We start from the raw sequence: 23,152 nt of genomic DNA on the forward strand, positions 1-23,152 counted from the left end.
CAAGGACTCTGCTGCTTGTCCAGGAATCAAGAGTTAATATTATGTCCATATGATTAGGAGTTAATACTTTCCAATATTACCACTCACTTCTTGGACAGTGTTAACACCTAACCACAAGGACTCTGTTTGTCCAGGAATCAAGAGTTAATATTATGTCCATATGATTAGGAGTTAATACTTTCCAATATTACCACTCACTTCTTGGACAGTGTTAACACCTAACCACAAGGACTCTGTTTGTCCAGGAATCAAGAGTTAATAGTATGTCCATATGATTAGGAGTTAATACTTTCCAATATTACCACTCACTTCTTGGACAGTGTTAACACCTAACCACAAGGACTCTGTTTGTCCAGGAATCAAGAGTTAATATTATGTCCATATGATTATGAGTTAATGTGATCCAATATTACCACTCACTTCTTGGACAGTGTTAACACGTAATCACAAGGACTCTGTGTTGTTTGTCCAGAAAGCAATAGTTAATATTTTGTCCATATGATTAGGAGTTAATACTTTCCAATATTACCACTCACTTCTTGGACAGTGTTTACACGTAATCACAAGGACTCTGTGTTGCTTGTCCAGGAATCAAGAGTTAATATCATGTCCATATGATTATGAGTTAATGCGATCCAATATTACCACTCACTTCTTGGACACTTTTACTATCTAATCACAGGGACTTGGGTGTTGCTTATCCATAAATCGTGAGTAAACATCATGTCCTCCTTTGACAAATTCACAATCGAGTGACTTGGACTTTGTTTTCACCACATTTGCCATTACCAAATTCATCAATGCTTATTAAACCTTCAAGGCTTACTGTAATTCCTGGTTTCTTTCTTCGTAAACATTGTTGACACTTTTCTCATCTACCAGGAACTCTGCACACTACAATTACGTTTTATCCTGCAACCAGCATCATAAGTATATGTAGCAGATATGTGCCGACTATTGCTGTATTGTGTCATACAGAGCCTTGAATCTTGTTGATAGAATAAGTTTTTCATCAAAAACATACCGCATCATTTTTTTTTATCTTTTCATATAGCATTATTCTTTGAAGAAAAATATGATTTATTAATTTTTGCAGTTCATGTATACCAACAAAGGTAGTGCATCATTCTGCACAACAAACATTTTACAAGATACAATAATAGGATATTATAAATCAATAAAAAACAAACAAACATCTATTACTCAATCACATTTTATTCCAGACGATGCAAATGTTTATTTCACATTTTATTCAAAATAAGGCCAAGGTAATTAATGCATGATAAACCAGAAATCAAATTCATTATGATTTTTTAAGCTTGTTCATTTCTTTATCAACAAAATACCATTCATGTGAATAGTTATTCAAAGCAAAAGCAAAAATAAATAAGAACTTTGTTTTTGTTTTCAGATTCTATCTCATCTGTAATGCATGATTTGATAAGACAAAATTGCATTACTTGAAATTTTCTATTCACTTTTATGACTCTTTTGCTTCAAGTTAAAAACATAAAGGGAATATCATTACTTATTAAACAAAGAAATATAACTTAATCAGCAAACATGCTACATGTGCTGAACAGGTATTCAATATAATATAGAGGCAATATAATTTCTAATGAATTCTTTTTTCAGGGTTTTTTTTAAAAATGAAATTAGTACAATGCATTATTTTAAAGTAAATAAAAACAGGAGACCCATAGGCCTTACCAGTCACCGAGTTCTGATACATTGATACAGATAGATTTGTTTTTTGTTAGTTTTTAAAACATGAACAACAACAACAACAAAAAAGTATTTATTTGATTCTAGCGGCTCTGGGTCTTAACTAGGAAATTGTAAAAGTTTTATCTCCTCTTTGACTATGTTTGGCCCTGAACTATGGCCCCTTGTGGTAAATTTTAAGTCAGTTCTTACCATCAAAATGCCATTCCATGTTGAAAGTTTTAACAAAGTTTGAATTAATTTCTATGGGTACCCGAACACCGACAGGTCAGCATGGGTTCCATCTTAGTGGCAATATACTGACCTGGACAATTGACCCAGTAACCTTGACCTTAATCAGTCGACTCCTTATTAAATTATGATCAACTTTGCTTTATAATGTCATAAAATATTCATCAGTGATTTTGACCTTCCGTCAGCCTTAAAAAGAACTTCAAGCCAATTAGACCGCAACTATCCAACACAACGAAAATGGTAAATGACATCAGCTATAAATGTACACAGTTCATTGTAGTTAAAATTATAGCTAAAATGTCAGACAGTGACCAGTAGCAATAGACTTCTTAAGCTAAAACCTTGGATTTGAGCATGCGGGAAACTTTTTTTTGATGGTTTCCCAGGACCTTTTCTGAAGTTGGCCACCATTTTTCTCACTACAGGCAATGGCTGCCTTGCAATCATAATGACTCTGGCAAGTTTTGTTCACCCCTCTGTGAAAGTATTTCTTAGAATACTTGGGATAGTTTGAACATGATAATCTCAAGGATATCACTATTGTGGACCAGTGTCCAAAAATTGTATCTACTAATCTTAAACCTTAAATCTAAAATCTTAGTAATTTCTATCTTAAAAAGAACATCAGGCCAACTAGACCGCAACTATCCAACACAACGAAAATGGTAAATGACATCAGCTATAAATGTACACAGTTCATTGTAGTTAAAATTATAGCTAAAATGTCAGAAAGTGACCAGTAGCAATAGACTTCTTAAGCTAAAACCTTGGATTTGAGCATGCGGGAAACTTTTTTTTGATGGTTTCCCAGGACCTTTTCTGAAGTTGGCCACCATTTTTCTCACTACAGGCAATGGCTGCCTTGCAATCATAATGACTCGGGCAAGTTTTGTTCACCCCTCTGTGAAAGTATTTCTTAGAATACTTGGATAGTTTGAACATGATAATCTCAAGGATATCACTATTGTGGACCAGTGTCCAAAAATTGTATCTACTAATCTTAAACCTTAAATCTAAAATCTTAGTAATTTCTATCTTAAAAAGAACATCAGGCCAACTAGACCGCAACTATCCAACACAATGAAAATGGTAAGTGACATCATCTATAAATGTACACAGTTCATTGTAGTTAAAATTTTAGCTAAAATGTCAGACAGTGACCAGTAGCAATAGACTTCTTAAGCTAAAACCTTGGATTTGAGCATGCGGGAAACTTTTTTTTTGATGGTTTCCCAGGACCTTTTCTGAAGTTGGCCACCATTTTCCTCACTAAAGGCAACGGCTGCCTTGCAATCATGTTGACTCGGGCAAGTTTTATTCACCTCTCTGTGGAAGTATTTCTTAAAATACCGCATTATTTCTTCCTCTTCTTCCTTGGACCACTTTACCCTGTTAACTGGTTTTCCATTTTTGTTGCATTTGCCCATACTACCATCATCAATCTTAATTATTTCTTCAAAGCTGACTGTAAGTGGATCAGTTTCCTGGTCCCCGCCACTTGTCTCATCTACCAGGAGCTCTGAAAGAAAAAGCATGATAAAGACAAGTCATACAGCCAGCTAAAAACAAGTGTCTAACATTTCTCTGCACAACTCATTAGAAAAAAAACCCTTTACTGTTGTCTTTAGACCACTTATGATTCTATTCCATTAATCAATGTGTAGCATTAGTGATTTAACAACATTTATACATACCTTAACTACCTTATGTAAAGAGAGGACCTATGATGTCAGGAAACACATTTTTATGTAAAAATGGCTTCATGGAATGAATATCTCCACAAAACCGAATTCCATTTACTCACACAACTTAGCAAAGAAAGAGTATGGCATTAAGGAGAAGCACTTATGACTATCATCTGGTACCATGTGTACTCCAGTACCTAATGACTTAATATTTGACACCACCTGAACATATCCAATGATGACATATACCTTTATAAATTTCCCATCTTTTCTACTTAAGCATTACACTATATTTTTATGAAATCTATGGTCTATATAGATGCCAAAGCTTTGCACACAATCTTCATACAGCACGCTAGCGCATTATGAATAGATTTTCTGCAAAACTCCGTCATCTATATAGACAATAGATTTCATAAAAATATAGTTTAATACTTACATTTACATTATGTACTCATTTTGGGGTCTCTGCTTTAAATTTGTTGAGGTTAGACCAAGAAAACCATTTATCAACGATGATTTAATCCACAAGACGGAACAGCCATTTTGACGGTGATCAGTTGACGTGTCCACGTCAAAATTAGTGACGTCATAATGGTCACATTTGGGATGTCAATTATATCACTATAGACTTCATTTCGGCTTGGTTAGTTTTTATAGTAATTGTGACAAGTGAATGTAAACATAACTATTTGTCTCTTTAATATTTATCAGTGATGCTAAGAGCCAAAACTGCTAAAAACTAGGAGGCAGCTGAAAATGGTAAAAAAAAAAGTCCAAATCTAGATAATGAGATGCAACAGCAACTGTTTCATAATTTTAAATATTGTATTCCAAAAGAGTGTCAGGTACTTTTTACTTACACACACTTTTTGAGCACAGGATCTAAATGCAAAACTTATAATGCCTCCATCACTGCTGGAACAATAGTCTCAGTGACATTTTCATAGGCTAAACTACAATTGCCCACAACCTCTCCATTTGAATAGAAATATTTATACCATGCCTTCCTGGAGTTAAAGGTGATATAGAAATATAATCGTACCATCAAATTGAATTTCTGACAGGCTCTTCTGGTTACATTTTGCCACCAAATTATGCTCCTGCATAATCATAAGCTTAGCAATATCAATTCTTTCTATCAATCCCGAGGTTTGTCGGTAATACTGATCATGCACACGGCGAGTATGCCCTAAATGGTTGCATAGCCACTTCATTTCGTGTTCATTTAAACTCAACACCTGGAATACAAAGACAACAAATAAAAACATGTACACAGCACCCCATCTGTTTATCTAATGGTCTAGAAATTTAAGACGCTACCTACTTAGTCAGCATTAATATATTATAAAGCAAAACTTTAGAGTTATACTCAGAATTACCTTAGAAATGCAAAAATGTTGACATTGGTGATGCTAAAACAATAACAAGGTTTACCAAAAAAATCAAAGTCGAAAGTATGTACTACAATGCAATGTTTTTATACTAAATTGTTTTCTCCTTTCAGTCCAACATTATTCTGGACAGTTTTTACAATACCTGTGCAATAGTTGCTGTGTGCTTCCTCAGGTTTGTTGCCAATATCCTCTTGGGGTACTTAAGTTTTGCTCCCAGCCTTTCTTTCACCTCATTTAAGCTGTCCCCAGCTCTTACAACACCAGAGCCTGGTTCACAAAAAGTGTAAATAGTGAATAAAAATACAAACTTCATTTTGTTTTTGCTGAAATATTAAAGCCCGAATATACGTAACTAGACGTGAAAATTTAAGTGTCCAGATATTGCTAACATTTATAGATATGATCTAAATTAAGTTATATCATCCATATTTAAGATCATTTCTTATTTGAGTATTGGTATAACAGCAGTTAAAACTAGCGCGCTCCTCTATTTTGGAACTCTTCTGTGTTGTTGAATACAAAGTGAAAGTAAATCTGGTGGAAGTGGACTTCTGGTTCGAAATTTAACATTTTTAGCAAAAAGACTTTCATTCCGGGCATCATTTTGTGTTATTTTTTTCATTATCTATGGTATGGATACAACAAATGTAACAAACGTTGAAAACACAAAATATGGACTTCGTGTCAGCCGGTGCAGACTATGACGTCAACTTCGGTTTGTTGTTTTAGTGGGACCCACCTAAATTATTTTACATTACTTTGGAATTTTCTGTTAAATGTTTTCTTATAGCTACCACCCATCTTTACTTTGTTTTTGTCTCTTATTTTTGCATGATTATCAACTGGATTTTATTTGTTTACAGATTTTTTCTGAATCATGAAAAAATCTTAAGAGTTACATATATTGCGGCTTTAACCAAAAATTAGAAAACAATGGTTGGATATAAATGTGTGTATTGTTTTTGTATTTCAATTTGCAGTGAATTGGGAATATCATGACACCCACTGCTGTTTTTGTCATATTGAATTGTAACCTAAACTATTCTGTAATATGCTTACTCTTATTCGCGAACATGTAGGGATTTTCTGCTTTTATTCCACCTTTATCTCTGGAGGCCTTGTTGGAGAGAAATTCCAGCACCCTCTGTGTTTCTAGTGGAATAAGAACAGGAACACCTCTTCCAGTCTGAAAAAAGCAAAGCAAAGTTTTACGTGTCAATTCTATAAAATTCACAAAACTTCAATACAATACAATAAACTATTACATTATAATGCTAATTAAGATAACATGTTATTAAATCCACATAACGGATTGTGTGGCTGATTTTGATAGACTTACTTTGCCACGAATCTCTACCAGATCTTGTGTTTTCAGCAATTTTTTCTCAAAATCTGAAAGGGACTGCCGCATAGAAAGGTCCGTTTCATCTAGATCGGCTCTTGACAGGTAGGTATCTATTCTGAAGACATAAAGATACTACACATTAGATAAGGTGTATTTGGTCTATCCTTGCTTGCCAGTCTTTACACACTACAAGTTAAAATATCTAATTTTACAACAATCAAAACTCTCAAACCTCTTCTTGATCAAGAATATTTCAGTACTAGTATAATTCTATAAAATTTCTAAGACAAAACATACCCGGTATTCAAGTATTTAAAACAAAAATCTGTGAGTTGTCTTTTAGTAACAATACCATTTCTGACGTTCATCATGTTTCAATGAAAGCAAGCCAGGTATGCCAGATTACTATGCGATTATCTGGTAAAAATTCAGTATCTGGTAATAAGCTCATACAAGTCCATTACACTTCAGTAGCAATGCTTATTGTCTTCCAATAATTATAAGCACACTCTCTACTTTCAGTTAAGAGTTTGAGACTTGATCCCCTCCTTGTAGGATATGTTTATCTAATTTGTTAATGATGGTGCAAAGACTCAAACTTTTCACCTCCATCGTGGCTGTTCCAACAATCTTGCATAGATATGTTAACTATTTATAGGATATAAATCACTATCTTTGAGAAAAAACTGAATCATGGCAGTGATGATGTTTGAAAGTTATATAAATATACTATTATTCCAAAATAGTAACAACTATAATTATATAAGAGAGATATGTACAGCAAGCATAATGGTATGTGATCGCCCTTATATATAGTAGCTGATTTTACAGGTAAAAAGGTTTCAAATAAATATTTACATGTACCTCAAGCTCTCTAACTCCCCAGGACGTCGCCGGTTGTACAAAAGCAACCTAGCCTGTGTCAGAATTACTGCCTCTCTGAATATTGCTTCATTAGGTTCAGACAAATCAAGAGTTTTCAGCGCTTCTACCATGTAAGTTGCCAAATGTGCAATGTCTTCTGGATGTGGCAATTCTTTTTCTTTGTTGAAACGTCTTTCTTCAAGTGTGACTCGGGCAAGTTTTGTTACTTTAACACTCCATTCTAGCTGCATCAGACGCAGAAAATCTGTTGCTTCTTGTTTAAGTTTCTCATCACTGGCTTTGATACTGAATCCCAACTTCAAGGAGGCAAGACGGGACAAGTCATATCCTAATTTGATAGCGGAACTAGGATTCTGTAGCTCTTTCTCCTGATTCTCTTTGCAAACATCCAATGTACTCTCAACAATAAGATCAAAGTTTTTGGGTATCAGAACACTGCTCATTGTCGACTCCTTTAATTGTAATTTATCCCTGATCAGTAACAATAGTCTCCCAGCAAGACGCATTCGAAAACTTGTGATATTTCTTCTACGCAGGCGGTTTCCTACATTTTTCATGAGCCATATTTCTCCTAGTGCTACTATCAATTTATCGTTTTGTGCACACTCTGTAACATCATCTCTAGTCATTGATGGAAACACCTCCTTCACAATCTTTTTTGATGGGTGTGTGGTAAGTTGTCCCTTCAAGACTTTCATCTGTACTATGGTTGCTCCTTTGCTGACTGCTTCTTCAAACTCATGATCACCATTTGGTTTCTGTGTGGAAACTTCATTTGCTACACAGGTATGCTGGTGTTTTGTAATGTTTTCTAAAATAATCCACTCCTTGCATTTTGGACAAGGACCATATTTTGAACAGTCAAATGCCAGAGGTCGTCTTGCTAGTAGAATTTCTCCCTGTTTCTGCTTCCATACCTTTTCATTGTGCATGTGATTTCCTTTATTTCTTATAACAGTCTGTAATCGATGTAATTGTGCATTCAACACCTTCTTCTTTGTGGCATCCAAGGTTTCTCCTATTTCCTGCTTCATTTTAATGAAAGTCTTTACTTCCTCCTTTATTCTGTGTGCATGTTCAAGATGTGTTTGGATGTTAGTTTTAAGCTTTCCACAGTAGTAGCACGAATGTCGTCTGTCATATGGTCTTCCATGTTTTGTTTCCGCTTTCTTTTCATACTTTTTGATGAACATTTCTGGGAAATTAATGTCATACAAACGGTCTTCTTCTTTAAGCTGACTTTCAGCTGGTGGAATCTTTTCTGATGCTGCTGTTTCATCATGTTCAAATTCAATTATGATGCATCCTTCCTGGTCATCAGTTCTGTTCTTTCTTTGGGTTAGACTGGTGAAGCTGTTTGCCGATACTGGAAAATCTGAAACGTTTTTCCCTATTTTGCTTTTGCAAATGGAAGATAGATCCATATTTGATTCTTCATCTTCACTTTTTTCAAGAAAGCTCGAGATATCTGGAACATCATATTCATACACCTCAGAAATTTCACTGTCACTGTCAGGCACATACTCTGGGTCATTATCGGAATCATAATGACTAGAGACATCCTCTGTAAGTTCAGTTATGTTCCATAAAGGTTCATAGATGTAGTCTGAGGCTTGATTGATGCCCACTGTAGATTCAGCTAAAGGTTCAAATGCAAGTACAGTGATGTCCTTTGTGGATTCCGTTGTTGGTTCAGTGGCATCCTTAGTGGGTTCAACTGTAAGTTCAGTGATGTCCTTTGTTGGTTCTGCTATAGGTATAGCGACGTCCTCTTTGGGTTCAGTTATGTTCTCTGTGGGTTCATCTGTTGGTTCAGCGAAATCCTCTGTGTGTTCATCTGCTGGTTCAGTGATGTTCTCTGTGGGTTCAGCTGTAGGTTCAGTGGCGTCCGTTGTGGCTTCAGCGATGTCCTCTGTGGTTTCATCTGTTGGTTCAGTGAAATCCTCTGTGTGTTCATCTGCTGGTTCAGTGATGTTCTCTGTGGGTTCAGCTGTAGGTTCAGTGGCATCCGTTGTGGGTTCATCTGTTGGTTCAATGATGTCCTCTGTGCGTTCTGCTGTAGGTTCAGTGACGTCCTTTGTTGGTTCTGCTGTTGGTTCAGTGGCGTCCTTTACGGGTTCAGCTGTAGGTTCAGTGACGTCCTTTGTTGGTTCTGCTGTTGGTTCAGTGGCGTCCTTTACGGGTTCAGCTGTAGGTTCAGTGACGTCCTCTGTGGGTTCATCTGTTGGTTCAGCCATGTCCTCTGTGGGTTCATCGATGTTCTCTGTGGGTTCAGCTGTAGGTTCAGTGACATCCTTTGTTGGTTCTGCTGTTGGTTCAGTGGCGTCCTTTACGGGTTCAGCTGTAGGTTCAGTGACGTCCTCTGTGGGTTCATTTGTTGGTTCAGCCATGTCCTCTGTGGGTTCATCGATGTTCTCTGTGGGTTCAACTGTAGGTTCAGCTAAAGATACACCACTAGCATGGTGGCAAAGGCACTTTTGGATATCATCTTTGTACTTTTTTAAAAGCTCTGTTCTTTTCTTCTTTGTTAATTTGCCTGAAAAAAAAAATGATTTGGAATAATCATCAAACAAGAGTAAAATGGGGCACCTGGGAATTATGCAATTTACAAGATATCTATTCAAAAACATTGTGGTTTCTTCTCAAGCTTTATGGATATTTCTAACCGCATCTCTATCTGAAGATTTTTAGAAACTTTAACCAATGTTAAATGACGACTATGTTGCAACATATAATACATCTGTAGCTCATTTTACACGAACAAAACATCTCATATTTAACAAATTTACCCAGACACTTGTGAGATATAAAGCCTACTGATTGCTTATTCTGGGGCATTCACAGCCAAAAAAACAACATGTTAGTTTCAAGTAAAAAAATCATAATACATTCCATGGCAAATATTTCTTTCAGTAGAAATTTCTAGAGATGTTGCGTACAAATGTGGTATTAGGGTTCTTTTGTAATAAGATTCTAAGCACCAACAATGCGGAGCGCGGATTAACACAATGTATTGCATATATAATATAGCAAACAAACACTGTGCTACACAAACTCATGTGAATTATCACGATTGGTATTTTCTTTTTCTTTCAAATTCATTAATTAATAATGCTTTACACAGTTTCATATGAATTTCTTAAAATCTGTGTGATGATTCCTTTTACATGAAAATATTTGGTCAGTGTATAGATTATATCTGAACTATACAGTTTAATAATTTTAAACAATAACAAAATGGAAAAAATGTTCCGAGCAATCACAATACAATTTCCAAAAATATAATACTAACCATTAAACAACCCATACAATACTGATATTAGATAGCTGACGATTTAAATCCATAAATATTGATTATTTGCCAACCTAAATTGTTAAAACATGCATGCAATGATCTGTAGAGCTGTTCATGTATATGACCAATTATATACAGTGTCTTTTATATTGTGGAGTTGTTGCTATACTTGCTATACATTATTATTTCCTGCCAGTACATTTGCAAAATTAAAATGAGGCATCATGGTACAAAGGCTGAAATAAGAATTTTTGAAATGCTTGAAAATTAATAGAGTAAAATAAGTAACTTTCCAACCGTTTTACATGTTATCAGTTTCTACCACAATTGAATTGTTAATTCTTCATATATAAGCCCTGCATTTGACATTGTTTTCATTTTTTTACCACACACGAATTTTGGGTTCATAATAATAAATATTTTTTGGAAGATTCTTCTATATTTTTTTAAAATTGAAATCCAGCTATATTCATTAAAATATTAAATATCAAAACAGATATATTTGTTTTGTCAAATTTCTGTGCATGACTCAAACATAACAAAAACAAAAGGTAAAAAAAAAAAAAAACATTCGCCACACAGCATCCTCCGCCATTACACCATTTCTACGTGCGCTGCGTGTTTATCAACCTTTTTCGACTATTTATTCATCTATTTATACACATCTGAACAACAGATGTTTTAATAATATTTATAACTAATAGGCTTTCGGCGAACGATTATCGACCGAAGGGATCATTAACACAAACACAACGATATCGCTCGTTGATTGTTTACACTGTGTGTGTTATAATGTTTCATGCTGTATATGTATGTGATCGTTTCGTTATTTATTTACTTGTGTCTTGAGAAAGGGGCAGACTGCCTTGTGTCTGTATTGTAAACTAGACTATTTATCTATTTTTTTTTACAATACACATCCAGCGAAATTCTGTTTGCTCAGATCCAGTACCCATGTTGGACCATACCGTCACAATTACTTACTAGATCCTATATATATAATATATACATACAGTGGTCTAAGATTGAGAGTATGCTGCACAGTAGGAAAAAAACTACTGTATTTTCAACATTTAAGGGATATTCTGCACAAGTTCAATAGATTTCTGGTTCTTCTGTACCTTTTAAGAATCTGTTTTTTTGTTAAAAAAAAAACAAAAACAAAAAACTTTTAAAACTATCATCAGCATCAAAATATCTCTTCTTATTGCTGTATCAGAAATGAAATAAAGCTGTCTAAATATAGAGTATAGAAAAATCCAGAGCTAAAAGCTCACTGGATCATGTACTTTATGCAAGTGGTGGGTAAATACAAATGTTGATATAAGCTGTTCACTTAATTTCTAATGGGTCTGCAATTTCTTTGCTTAGGTATCAAATTTTAAAATGTACACAATCATTTCACAAGTTTCAGATCTTAGTACAAGGTATGACGCAATCTTGGTCACATTTTTAAGTCAATCTATAGGTCTATAAAAAAATTCCGCAAATAAAATAGTATGTTTTTTTAATATATCGTAAATTGAGATGTATGATTTGATTGATTTCCAGAAGAAAATTTGATGCTTTTAAGCAATTATCATAAAAGCATAAAATGGAATCCCAACTAGTGCAGAATATCATTTTAACAGGAAGGTTTATAACTCAAATGCAACATTAAAACAACAGAACAACAACTATTTAACAAATCAGTATGTATATTTACTTATGCTGGATGATATCAGGGGAGAATTCATGTCGAATTCTTTAAGCCCTGAAACTGATCTTGTAACTCTGTATTAAAGAATGGCAAAGTAATTATTGATTATTTTCTTATGTTAATCTCATGCAACCATACTAATTAATTTCGTAAGTGTAACAATACCAACACTACATAGCATCCATTCATGCATATATATATATATATGATAAATTTTGTTCAACTTTTTAATACATTCCAATTGTACATGATTAAGCACGATATATACATACGTTTCAAGTTCATCCCAAAAGCCAATGATCAGTTGACTGCCGCCTTCAGAATCAATATATCCCGGCCACCATATTCCCATGTCCATAGCACAAAGAACCTGATCTCCTGGTGGTCAAAGAAACACAGAGAATTAATTTACAAATAATTTGCATGAATTAACAACAGCCAGATACAGAATTTCAACAATGCCACACTATTTCAAAACAAACTAACTTATTTAATTGTTTCAGTATCTTAAAATAGAGTTTCACAACTTCCTTGTTTAATAGGTTACACTTCAACATTTTCAAAATCTGTTCAGAATGTCAATGAATGAAGAATATGTGTTTGCTAGTCTAGGCTTACTGCCCTGTAAACACTCCGGGCCATTTTGAGGTTTCTTGTGGCTAATTGCTCCAAGACCACAATGACAGCACTGATTGCTATTAGCTATGCTAGGCATGTCCATATTTCTATAAATGTTCGCCAAACAGTGTTCCAAATCACTCGTGTTTAATTGGTGAGTTGAAATTGAAGGATCGACTTCCGGCGTGAGACAGTGCGGACGTGCATGTCGGAGCTCCGATATGCACGGTCTTATTCTACGAGTTATGAACGTTTTTTGGTGTTGTATACCATGTTGGAGTAGATATAAATCTGTAACTAATTACTATGCCTCCGAAGAAACGTGTCAAGGGTACAAATGCTAAAAAAGCCAGCGAAAGTGACGACCCACAGGTGAGCAGTACTGCATGTAGTGGTAATCCATGCATGAACAGTGCTAACGTGTACACGTGTAATACCAATATGTCGTGTCCACCTCCGGCCCCCAGCCCGGGCCCTATGTTTCAACCACAAAGTAATCAATGGTATAATGGACAACCCTATATGAATAACGGCCAGCCTCAGAACATGTTTTATAACAATATGGCGTCTCCTACACCGATGACTCCAGCCAGTCAACCCCACACCCCGCCGCCATCTATGGACAACCCCCCCGCTTGGGCACTTTCTCTTATTACACCTTTAATATCGAAAGTGGATGCATTGACAGGCAAATTATCTAAGCTGGACTCTCTTGAGAAAGTTTTCCGTGAACTCCACGAGGATGTTAAAAACTTTAAGGTACGATTGGACGATATTGAGGGTTCTCAAGCTTTTATCAACAAACAGTTTGAAGATAATCGTCAAAATTATGCCGACCTCGGCCAAATTCAACGGAGTCTTGACCGTGCAAATGATGACATCATGGATCTTAAATGTCGTTCAATGAGGGACAACTTGCTATTTTTTGGTGTTAAGGAAGAAGATGGTCCTGATTATGTTGATCGAACGGATGTTGTTACAGGGGCCCAAGTACGTGAACCAAATGAGGATTGTATCCAAAAAATCAAATCCTTAGCGGTTGATAAGATGGACTTTACTGAAGATCTACTCATTGACAGAGCGCACAGGATTGGTCCTAAGACGACGGGTAAGATCAGACCCATAGTAGCCAAATTTAATCAGTTTCAGCAGAAAGAGAGAGTGAAAAAAAACTCTAAAAAATTGAAGGGGAGTGACGTTTTCATATCGGACCAGTATCCCAAGGAGATCCAGGAAACCAGGAAGAAACTATGGCCAATCTGGAAACAAGCACGTGGCGAAAAGAAAAGGGCAGTGTTTGTGAAAGACAAATTGTACATAAATGGTGACCTTTACAAGGATCCCGATTCGTCCGTCCAGTCCGTCCGTGTACCTACCAAGGGTGCCCCCAAAAACGTTCGTAAATAGGACAACGTGGAGTATGAGTCAAACCCAGACTCTATATCACAGTCATTATGTACCGGCATTAGCCTGTTATCATGGAACATAAATGGTGGTTTGGACAGAAAATTACAATCTATTAGTTTACAATTATTTTTGAAAACATATGATATAATCATCCTTACTGAATGTTGGATTCCAAACGATTATCAAATTGATATTGATGGTTTCGACTCCCATGTGGTACCTAGGAAACTTACCAATACTACTCAAGGTGGCGGTATTGTAGTCTTAATTGATTCTAAATTGAAACAACATATTTCTGTTTGTGACATAATTCACGATTCGATTGTATGGCTGAAGATAGATAAATGTTTATTACTAGAAACTGAGGATGTCTATTTAGCGGGCGTGTACATACCACCCGCAAATTCTATTTTTTACAGCATATATAACTGTGATTTATTTTTTGAGCTTGAAGCTTGTATTAATCGCTATAGTAGCGAAGGTAAACTTATGTTAATCGGCGACTTTAATAGCCGCACAGGCACAAAATCTGATTTTGTTCAAAATGATAATATCCATGCCAGTTTAGAGAGGCAACTCTCTAATATGTTCCACTACATCCCTGACGATGAATATTGTACACGGTCCAACCCTGACGACACTGTTAACCAGTTTGGCAATCGGTTAATTGATTTATGTAAATCTACTGGAATACGCATATTTAACGGTAGAGATGTAGACGGTTATTCTAATGATTATACATATTGTGGTCATAATGGTATGAGTGTTATTGACTATTTGATTTTAAACCCATGCCTTATAAACTTAGTTAAAAAATTCATAGTGTGTAATTTCAATGTTTTGTCTGACCACGCCCCCTTGCACCTGGAATTGTCTACACGATTCTCATTGGACGAGCGCGACACCGCGTATGCGGAATCAACCGAACACAAAAAAATCCCGAATTATCGCTGGAATGAGGAACATAGTGGTCAGTTCTTAGATAACCTTACTAGTAATCTTGATAATATTAACGCGTCCGTTGTAATTTCGGGTGAGGTCACTCAACATTCAATCGATTCCTGTGTAAGTCGCTTTACCGACGAATTCACCCGGACGATGCGCCCGTTTACTCTGACTACTCGTACGTGCGATACACACACCAAAGGTGCAACAGGGCAGGACCAGACGAACCGAACTAGAGGTTCACACGTGTGCGAGGACAAACCCTGGTTTGACACAGAGTTAAAAAAAATGTTTTACAATTATAAAAACGCATTGAATATTTTCAATAGATGTAAATCCATAAATAATCATAAAATATTAATTGATAAGAAAAGGTTATATAAATTAGCCGAACTTACAAAGAAAAGGATGTATATTAGATTTGAAGGGGATATGCTTGAATACCTAAGGAAGTACAACCCAAAACAGTTCTATAAAAAGTTTTCATCTTCCAAGTCATCAGGTCCAGAAATGAATATCAGTACATTGTTTGAACATTTCAAAGGTTTAGCCACCAATGATGGTGATGAAACTGGTACCTTTTGTAATCACGATTCTGAAGAAAATACTGTCCCATTATATGAGGAATTAGACAGTCCAATTAGTATTGATGAAATTAAGAAGGCTATTAATAATTTAAATCATGGCAAGTCACATGGAATAGATGGAATTTTGAACGAATGTTTTTTAGTTGGAAAAGAAATAATTATGCCTGTTTTATGTACACTTTTTAATTCAATTTTGAACTCTGGTTACTTCCCAACCGAGTGGTCTGTGGCAATAATAACTCCTGTTCATAAAAAAGGTGTAAAAACTGATCCCAACAATTTTAGAGGTATCAGCTTGCTAAGTTGTTTGGGCAAATTATTTACGTCCATTCTGAATTTAAGATTGATACGTTGGTCCGAAACTTATGAGACAATTACAGATGCACAATTTGGATTTCGTAGTGGATTAAGCACTGTAGATGCGATTTTTGCCTTACACTCTATTATTACTAAATCCTTAAGTGAAAATAAACGTTTGTATTGTTGCTTTGTCGACTTTCGCAAGGCGTTTGACTATGTGAACAGAATTAATTTATGGTATAAACTCTCGAAATTAGGTGTCAGGGGCAAGCTTCTTCAAATAATTAAATCAATTTATAACAATGTTAAATCTTGTGTCAAATTTAAAGGTTGTTTATCTGATTTTTTCCCAAACGATATTGGTTTAATGCAAGGCGAAACTTTGTCGCCGATATTATTTTCCATGTACGTAAATGATTTTGAATCTTTTTTTATATCGAAATGTAACCAAAATTACGATTTTGGCGAATTAAGCTTATTTCTGATGCTGTATGCTGACGATTTAGTCTTGTTCTCTGAAACTGTCGAAGGCTTACAGGAATTATTAAATAATCTCGCAACTTATTGTGACAAATGGAAACTAACAGTCAATATTGAGAAAACAAAAGTTATGGTTTTCCGTAAAGGCGGGAAAATCCGTAACTGTGAAATATGGTCTTACCGCGAGAAAAAACTTGATTGTGTTGACGATTTCTCCTATCTTGGCGTAAACTTTAGATACAATAATAAATTCACGAATGTACAAAAAAAATTGTCTGACCAAGGACGTAAAGCTATGTTTGCTTTGTTTTCTAAATGTGTAAACATGAATCTTAATTGTAAAACCATGCTGAGTATGTTTGACACCTATGTAAGTAGCATTTTATTCTATTCATGTGAAGTTTGGGGGTCGACCAAAGGGTTAGACATTGAACAGGTCCATTTACATTTTTGTAAGAGATTACTTAAAGTTAAAAAATCTACAAATAATGCAATGGTATACTGGGAACTTGGCCGTTTCCCTTTAGAATACACAAGGAGATATAGGATAATAAAATACTGGTTCAAACTACTTGACACGAAAAATTGTATTTTAAATACTGCGTACAACTTTTTGTTAACTAAGAACACTGGGTCATGTTTTAATTGGGTACAATGTGTAAAGGATCTGCTTTGCTCCTTAGGTTTTGGTGATGTATGGCTCTGCCAATCATCACATAATTCTAAAGCTACTTTATCTTGTATACGTCAAAGAATTTTTGATCAAGCTAGGCAATATTTAAGAGATCTCTTAGAAAAGTCTTCTAAATGCTTTTTATATCAGTATATTGTGGACAATTTTTCCATTCAATTTTACTTAACAAAATATATACCTATGAATTACAGAATATGTTTATCGAAAATTCGTATGTCTGCGCATTCTTTAGCAATCGAAACCGGCCGCTACAAGAATATTGATCGACATAAGAGATATTGTATAATTTGTAAGTCAACGACTGAAGTAGAGGATGAATACCATTTTATATTGAAATGTAACATGTACAATAACTTAAGACGTCGTCTCATTAAAAAATATTACTGGCAGAAACCTTCAATGTTTAAATTGATACAGCTATTGAATGTAAATAATATCAAACAGCTAACTCGTTTAGGCAAATTTATTTTCGAAGCTAATAAGATTCGAGCCGCATGTCTTTAACTTGTTCACTTTCCCCTACATTCGCTCCATATATTTTAACTTGATACACATAAGTATTTCACCATACAATCAGATCTGCCTGATCTCAACGGGGGATGTGCGAGTTTCTGGTAGGGGTATCCCCAACCACTCTCGCATCTCCCTCACCGTTGAGATCATTCATTTGGATCAAATACATAGCTTTTAATATACTGTTATTATATCAATATTATATGTAACCAATAGTACATGATTTGACTAAGTATAGACTTTTATATTTAATATAACTTATGTCAGTGAATTGTATATGCAAATCTTATTTTCGAAGCCAATAAGATCCTGGCTATATGTACAAACTCTGAACTCGTTCTCCACTTTGTAATTTCTATTGCTGTTCACGTATATTACGACTTTGTATATTAAAATATGTGCTAATGGGCAATATGGCCCACAGTCAATAAAGAAATTGACCACAATGTGAGATTTCTTTTGCAAGAGAATAACTAATATAGGTCAGTAATGATTTTTATGGACTATGATAGGTAAATAACTTGAAACAGTATGAATATTTGTGACCATTTGTACACAAAATAGAACTGTTATACTTAAAAGAATAAAATTCACACCATGTGTGTGCTTAAATTTTTCAACTTAGTCCATCAATTCATCAAAAGACCCTTTTCCTGAATAAAAAAAAGAAAATGTTAAAATTTAAAGTGTCTGATATGCATATATATATAAAAGGATGTCTGAATCTATTCTTATTCTCTTAACTACCAGTTTGTTTTGGTCTTATTTTTGTTTCATTACCAATTTAAAACTGCTGAAGGTTATAGAAATTCCTTAATAAGAATAACCTTGCATTTTAACAGTTTGACATACAAAGATTGTGAGCTCAGCAGAATTTTCAATATATATATGGTGTTGTGTCACATGATCAATGTTAAAGGGACATTGTTTAAAGCAGTATTGTATCACGCACAGATGAAGGAACTTCTATGCACACTATCTAATTATTGCATGTTTAATAAAGTGCTAAAACCTTTTTTGTAGATCTTCCTCATTTTGCTGGTTCTGATATCGACTGCACCTGGAAAAAAAAGGGGCAAATTACATGATATTATTAAAATGAGAATTGATATATATTCAACTTGCAAACCTTTTCACAAATCATAGTGAAGTCATGTGTAAATTGATTATTCAAACATAAATTCAGTGTGTATTACTAATCACTTGCCTGATGGTACAATGGTATTACTATCATGTAAACCACAATTATAAGTTGATGAATATTGCACACTGAATATGCAAATCTGTACAGTATTTTAAAACATCTTCCAAATCTTCTGCAAATACAAATTTTAGTCCTCTCTGTATTGTCATGTTGTTGAAGCAGTCTTCCACAACAATTGAACAGTTGTGATTATTATATAAACAATAAGATAGCACCAAAATAAACTCCCACTGAGTACTAAAATGAAGTCTTGTGGCTTGCAACATTATTATTGATCTATTATCCCTCTGTCCCATCTGTTAAATAGTCTATTCCATTTCCAAAATGCTATAGCAATAACCATCAAAATAGCAAGTAAAGTAGTTAATATGAAAACAAGCAACACATCCAACCCAAGGAGTAAATCCTCCATTTTGAAAATGTCTGAACTTCCTGTTGTCCAAACAGTAAGTGCTAAAATTGCACCTTGGGAAAAATGCTTCAGTCCAAGGACTATGGGTTAATTGCATTGCCATCAATAAACTTCATATATGATCTTCTTGGCTGTCCAAGAATTGATAGTCAACATGTTCCAACTGTTAAAATTTTAACAGGAGGCCCCTGGGTCTTAACAGTCACCTGAATTTCGAAATATTTTAGTCAACTTTTACCTATTCAGGCCCCGCTCATAAGTCCCACGAGGTCAGTGAAGCAAATATTTTCAAAATGTCAAATTGTCATCCTATGCTGATAATTTCAACCTAGCTAGATTGAATTCCAATAGAAATTCAACAATTGATAGTAGAAAATGCAATTTTCCTATATAAACTATATTACAGTTTACCCTGCCCCAGGGGCTAATGCTAGACCCCAGGGTCATGAAATGCACAATTTTGGTAAAACACATTAAGACCCTTCCCTCAATGGAGTATTTGATCCTATCCTATTTGGGTGTTGGATAGAAGATTTTTTTTTTTTATTTCAGTCAATTTGACATCCTTTTGCTCCGTCCATCAGTCCCCTGGTGGCTGGCCTGGGGACCATATAATTCACAAGTTTGGTTGACCTTTGCCTATGGAAGCTTTCTGAGACGAAGTCAAAAATGTAAATTGTTTACAGACAGATGATGCACAACGACAGACAAAAGGCGATTAGAATAGGTCACTCGAGGCTTCATCAGTCATTGTGCTTTTTAAAGGTTATAATAGAAATACCACTATATTTGTCAATCAAATGAGATATCATTCTAAGGACTTCAATAGTTTCTAAACTACTATTCCATAGATTTCAATACATGTACAAACCAATCAAATGACATTACTCTGAGGACACAAAATGTAATTTTTGAACCTTTTTTTTCATTTCAACTTTACTACATACCTTCATCCTTTTCTTTTTTCTTTCTTTTCTGCATTCCTGAAAAGTAATCAGATGAAAGCATTTAAAATCAGTCACCTTTCAATAAAAAAATTGATACAATAATAAATAATGTCAATAATGAATTAAACTGCATCATACAACTGCTTTGTTCTTTTAAGATTTGTTTGTGGTGCTAAGACTAAGAGCCAAAACTGTTAAAACCAAGGAGGTGGATCATAATTTTAGATATCCGATTCCAAAGGAATGTCAAGTCCATGTTCCTATTTGAGCATAGGATTGTAAATTTTAAAGTAAAATAGAGACAACACCGGACCTCTGTCATTGCTACGTACAGAAGTAAAATACTAGAGATACAGGATCTGGCAGTTTGAGACCAATGTAGCATGAACTTTTTCCTTGTCAGAACAGTGAAGGTATTGAGTACCACACATATATATGGTATGTATGATTATATCATTGTAATCAGTTACATAAATTAAAGACACCAATAATATTCGCACAATTTTTTCAAATGAGTTCATAGCACAATTTCTAAAATATTGATAAAGTCCAGAGATCTGCAGATACTCGGAATTCCTGTGATTCACACAATATATTCAAGTTCCAAAAATCACTGGTACACACACAACTAATGAAAAAATGTGGAATTAGCTATATGTAATTTGTTTTATGGTAAGGTAGCATATATGTCATTTGATCTTGCTACATTTTGCTAGAGAGTTTCACATGCCTCCGATATCCGTGTCCAGGTCGATAGTAAAAATTCCTTTTACATTAATATTGTGGTCCCTGCAAGAATAGACTCATCCGACCAGTGCTCGAACACAAAACATAGTTTTTTGTTGTTTTATTTCCAATACCTATTGAAAAGTTAAAGTTTAAATTGTGATTATATAATTATACAGGATAGACTTACCGTTAGTAATTTAAAGCCTATCACCGTGACTTTTGCACGTTGGTTTATTTTTGGCAACAGGTCACATGACACCTGTGCAATGGCGGGTATTTACGTAAGTACAGACCAGTGCTCGAACACCCATATAGAACTTTTGTTTTCAGTTTTTTTGTGTGGTAAAGTCGGTTATATTGTAATGTACATACATCTTTTCTTAAAAAAATATTGTTCAGATTATCAAACATCCCGTGGGATAAAAATAGATCGGAACACAGCGGAAGCTGACATTTTGGACCAGTGCGCATATCTTCCGATTCAGATCATAGTATCATGGACGAGTAAAGATGTCCCATACCTCTTATATTTTGCTAGAAATGTCAAAACGTATTCCTCTTGTCTACATCTGGTACACAACCATTGGCACTCGTCGACAATCAAGCTAAAGTCAACCTTTGTTGGGACAAGTGATGGTAGACAATCGTAGTGGTACCTGCTGTCGCACCCAACTCAGAATCTGTCTTCGTCCGTCATTTTGATATTTTTTTTAAAAACGGTGTCCGATCTACATTTGAATAATTTCTTTTCTTTTAAATTGTGTATTTTGCTATAATTCTTTCAAAATACAGATTTTTCCATGAATGCTAACCTTTCCGGAAACGATGTTTGTTTGATGATATTTGATGGTACACTATATGATAACCATTGTCGTCGGCTCAAATTTGGATTATCGTCCTTGATAGAGAGCTATCGCTATAAGCTACCGGAGGTAAGAAAGTGCTGTTACACCCCATTATACTCATACGGACGGAAAGTACGATTTAGTAAATGAGAAGCAAAAATAAACAAAGTGTTCGAGCACTGGTCCCGTTCGAGCACTGGTCAGTATAGTCAGAGACTTGTATATCACAAGTCTCTGGTATAGTCTAAGCATTCAAGCATATTGTTTGACATTATTTATTACAACGTGATAGCTATAAATCATACATAGATGGAAATATACGACATTTTTCTACTAACCTGCATATGTATCAATGCCATTTGCGTGTTGTAAACTAAGTATTTCTAATTATTTACCAAACCAACTTTGCTTTCCACCATATTTGTAATGGCTGCTTACCATCGGAATGCCTCTAGATTTTTTAATGTAATCATCGGAGAAATACACAGGTGTTAACTGTTATCAGCAATAACAATTATAATGTACTTATACGTTGTTAAAAAATGTTCAAGATGTGAAATGATCCATGATTGATACATCGAACACGTACAAACAAGTTTAATTTGAACTTGATTGTACAAATCGTAACTTTCCGATTGGTTGCAGTAGTTGACAGGATTCCGTCGTCAGCGTTTTTTTTTAAATTTTATTTTAGACCATTTGAAGTAATAGCCATGAATATATCCCTGAATCTGGTTATAAGAATGTAGTGTGATAGTTTTAAAATGAAATTTTCTTTAAATCAGTTAGAATTTCTGCGAACAAATTACGAAATACATACTTGTATGGTGCGTAAATGAATGCACGGGAGATACGGGGATGGTGGGGGATTTTGACTCGACAAATTTGATAAATCTTTATTTTTGAAAGGCAACCTTAAAGGAGATATAAAATAAACGAACTGAAAGTGCAGGTCATCCCTTATACGACGCAATCTAACTTATCACTTGACCTAGGACCTACTGTACAGAAATTATAACGTTGTCCCGACCTGGACTGTCAAACAAATGAAACAGGACGAGAGGGTATTTTTCTATATCTGGTTCGATGATCTATAATAATATCCATACAGATAATTGCGTAAATGCAGATGTGTCTACGAACAAACGAAAAATAAATATAAATGCATATAATTGTATAGTTGCACTTACTTGTACGATACCGACA

At 34.8% G+C, this 23,152-nt stretch overlaps 1 protein-coding gene across 2 annotated transcripts; it reads right to left on the reverse strand.

The window, feature by feature from the left end:
• Window positions 1-1,197: 1,197 nt before the first annotated feature.
• On the reverse strand, window positions 1,198-22,906 carry LOC117329878. 2 transcript variants are annotated; one of them, XM_033888074.1, is made up of 10 exons: window positions 22,285-22,906; window positions 20,373-20,408; window positions 18,822-18,869; window positions 12,538-12,643; window positions 7,251-9,807; window positions 6,381-6,501; window positions 6,101-6,227; window positions 5,184-5,308; window positions 4,690-4,885; window positions 1,198-3,478 (listed from the first exon to the last, which is right to left on the reverse strand). In XM_033888074.1, exons 4-10 carry the CDS (start codon window positions 12,548-12,550, stop codon window positions 3,138-3,140), a joined length of 3,480 nt encoding a protein of 1,159 aa, XP_033743965.1. In that variant the 5' UTR covers window positions 12,551-12,643; window positions 18,822-18,869; window positions 20,373-20,408; window positions 22,285-22,906; the 3' UTR covers window positions 1,198-3,137. The 2 variants fall into 2 exon arrangements, with proteins under 2 accessions (XP_033743965.1, XP_033743964.1); XM_033888073.1 differs by lacking the exon at window positions 22,285-22,906 and having other exon boundaries at window positions 20,373-21,680.
• Window positions 22,907-23,152: the final 246 nt, after the last annotated feature.

The sequence above is a fragment of the Pecten maximus genome, chromosome 6 (assembly GCF_902652985.1).
Source record: "Pecten maximus chromosome 6, xPecMax1.1, whole genome shotgun sequence".
In the NCBI taxonomy this organism is placed as follows: Eukaryota; Metazoa; Mollusca; class Bivalvia; order Pectinida; family Pectinidae; genus Pecten; species Pecten maximus.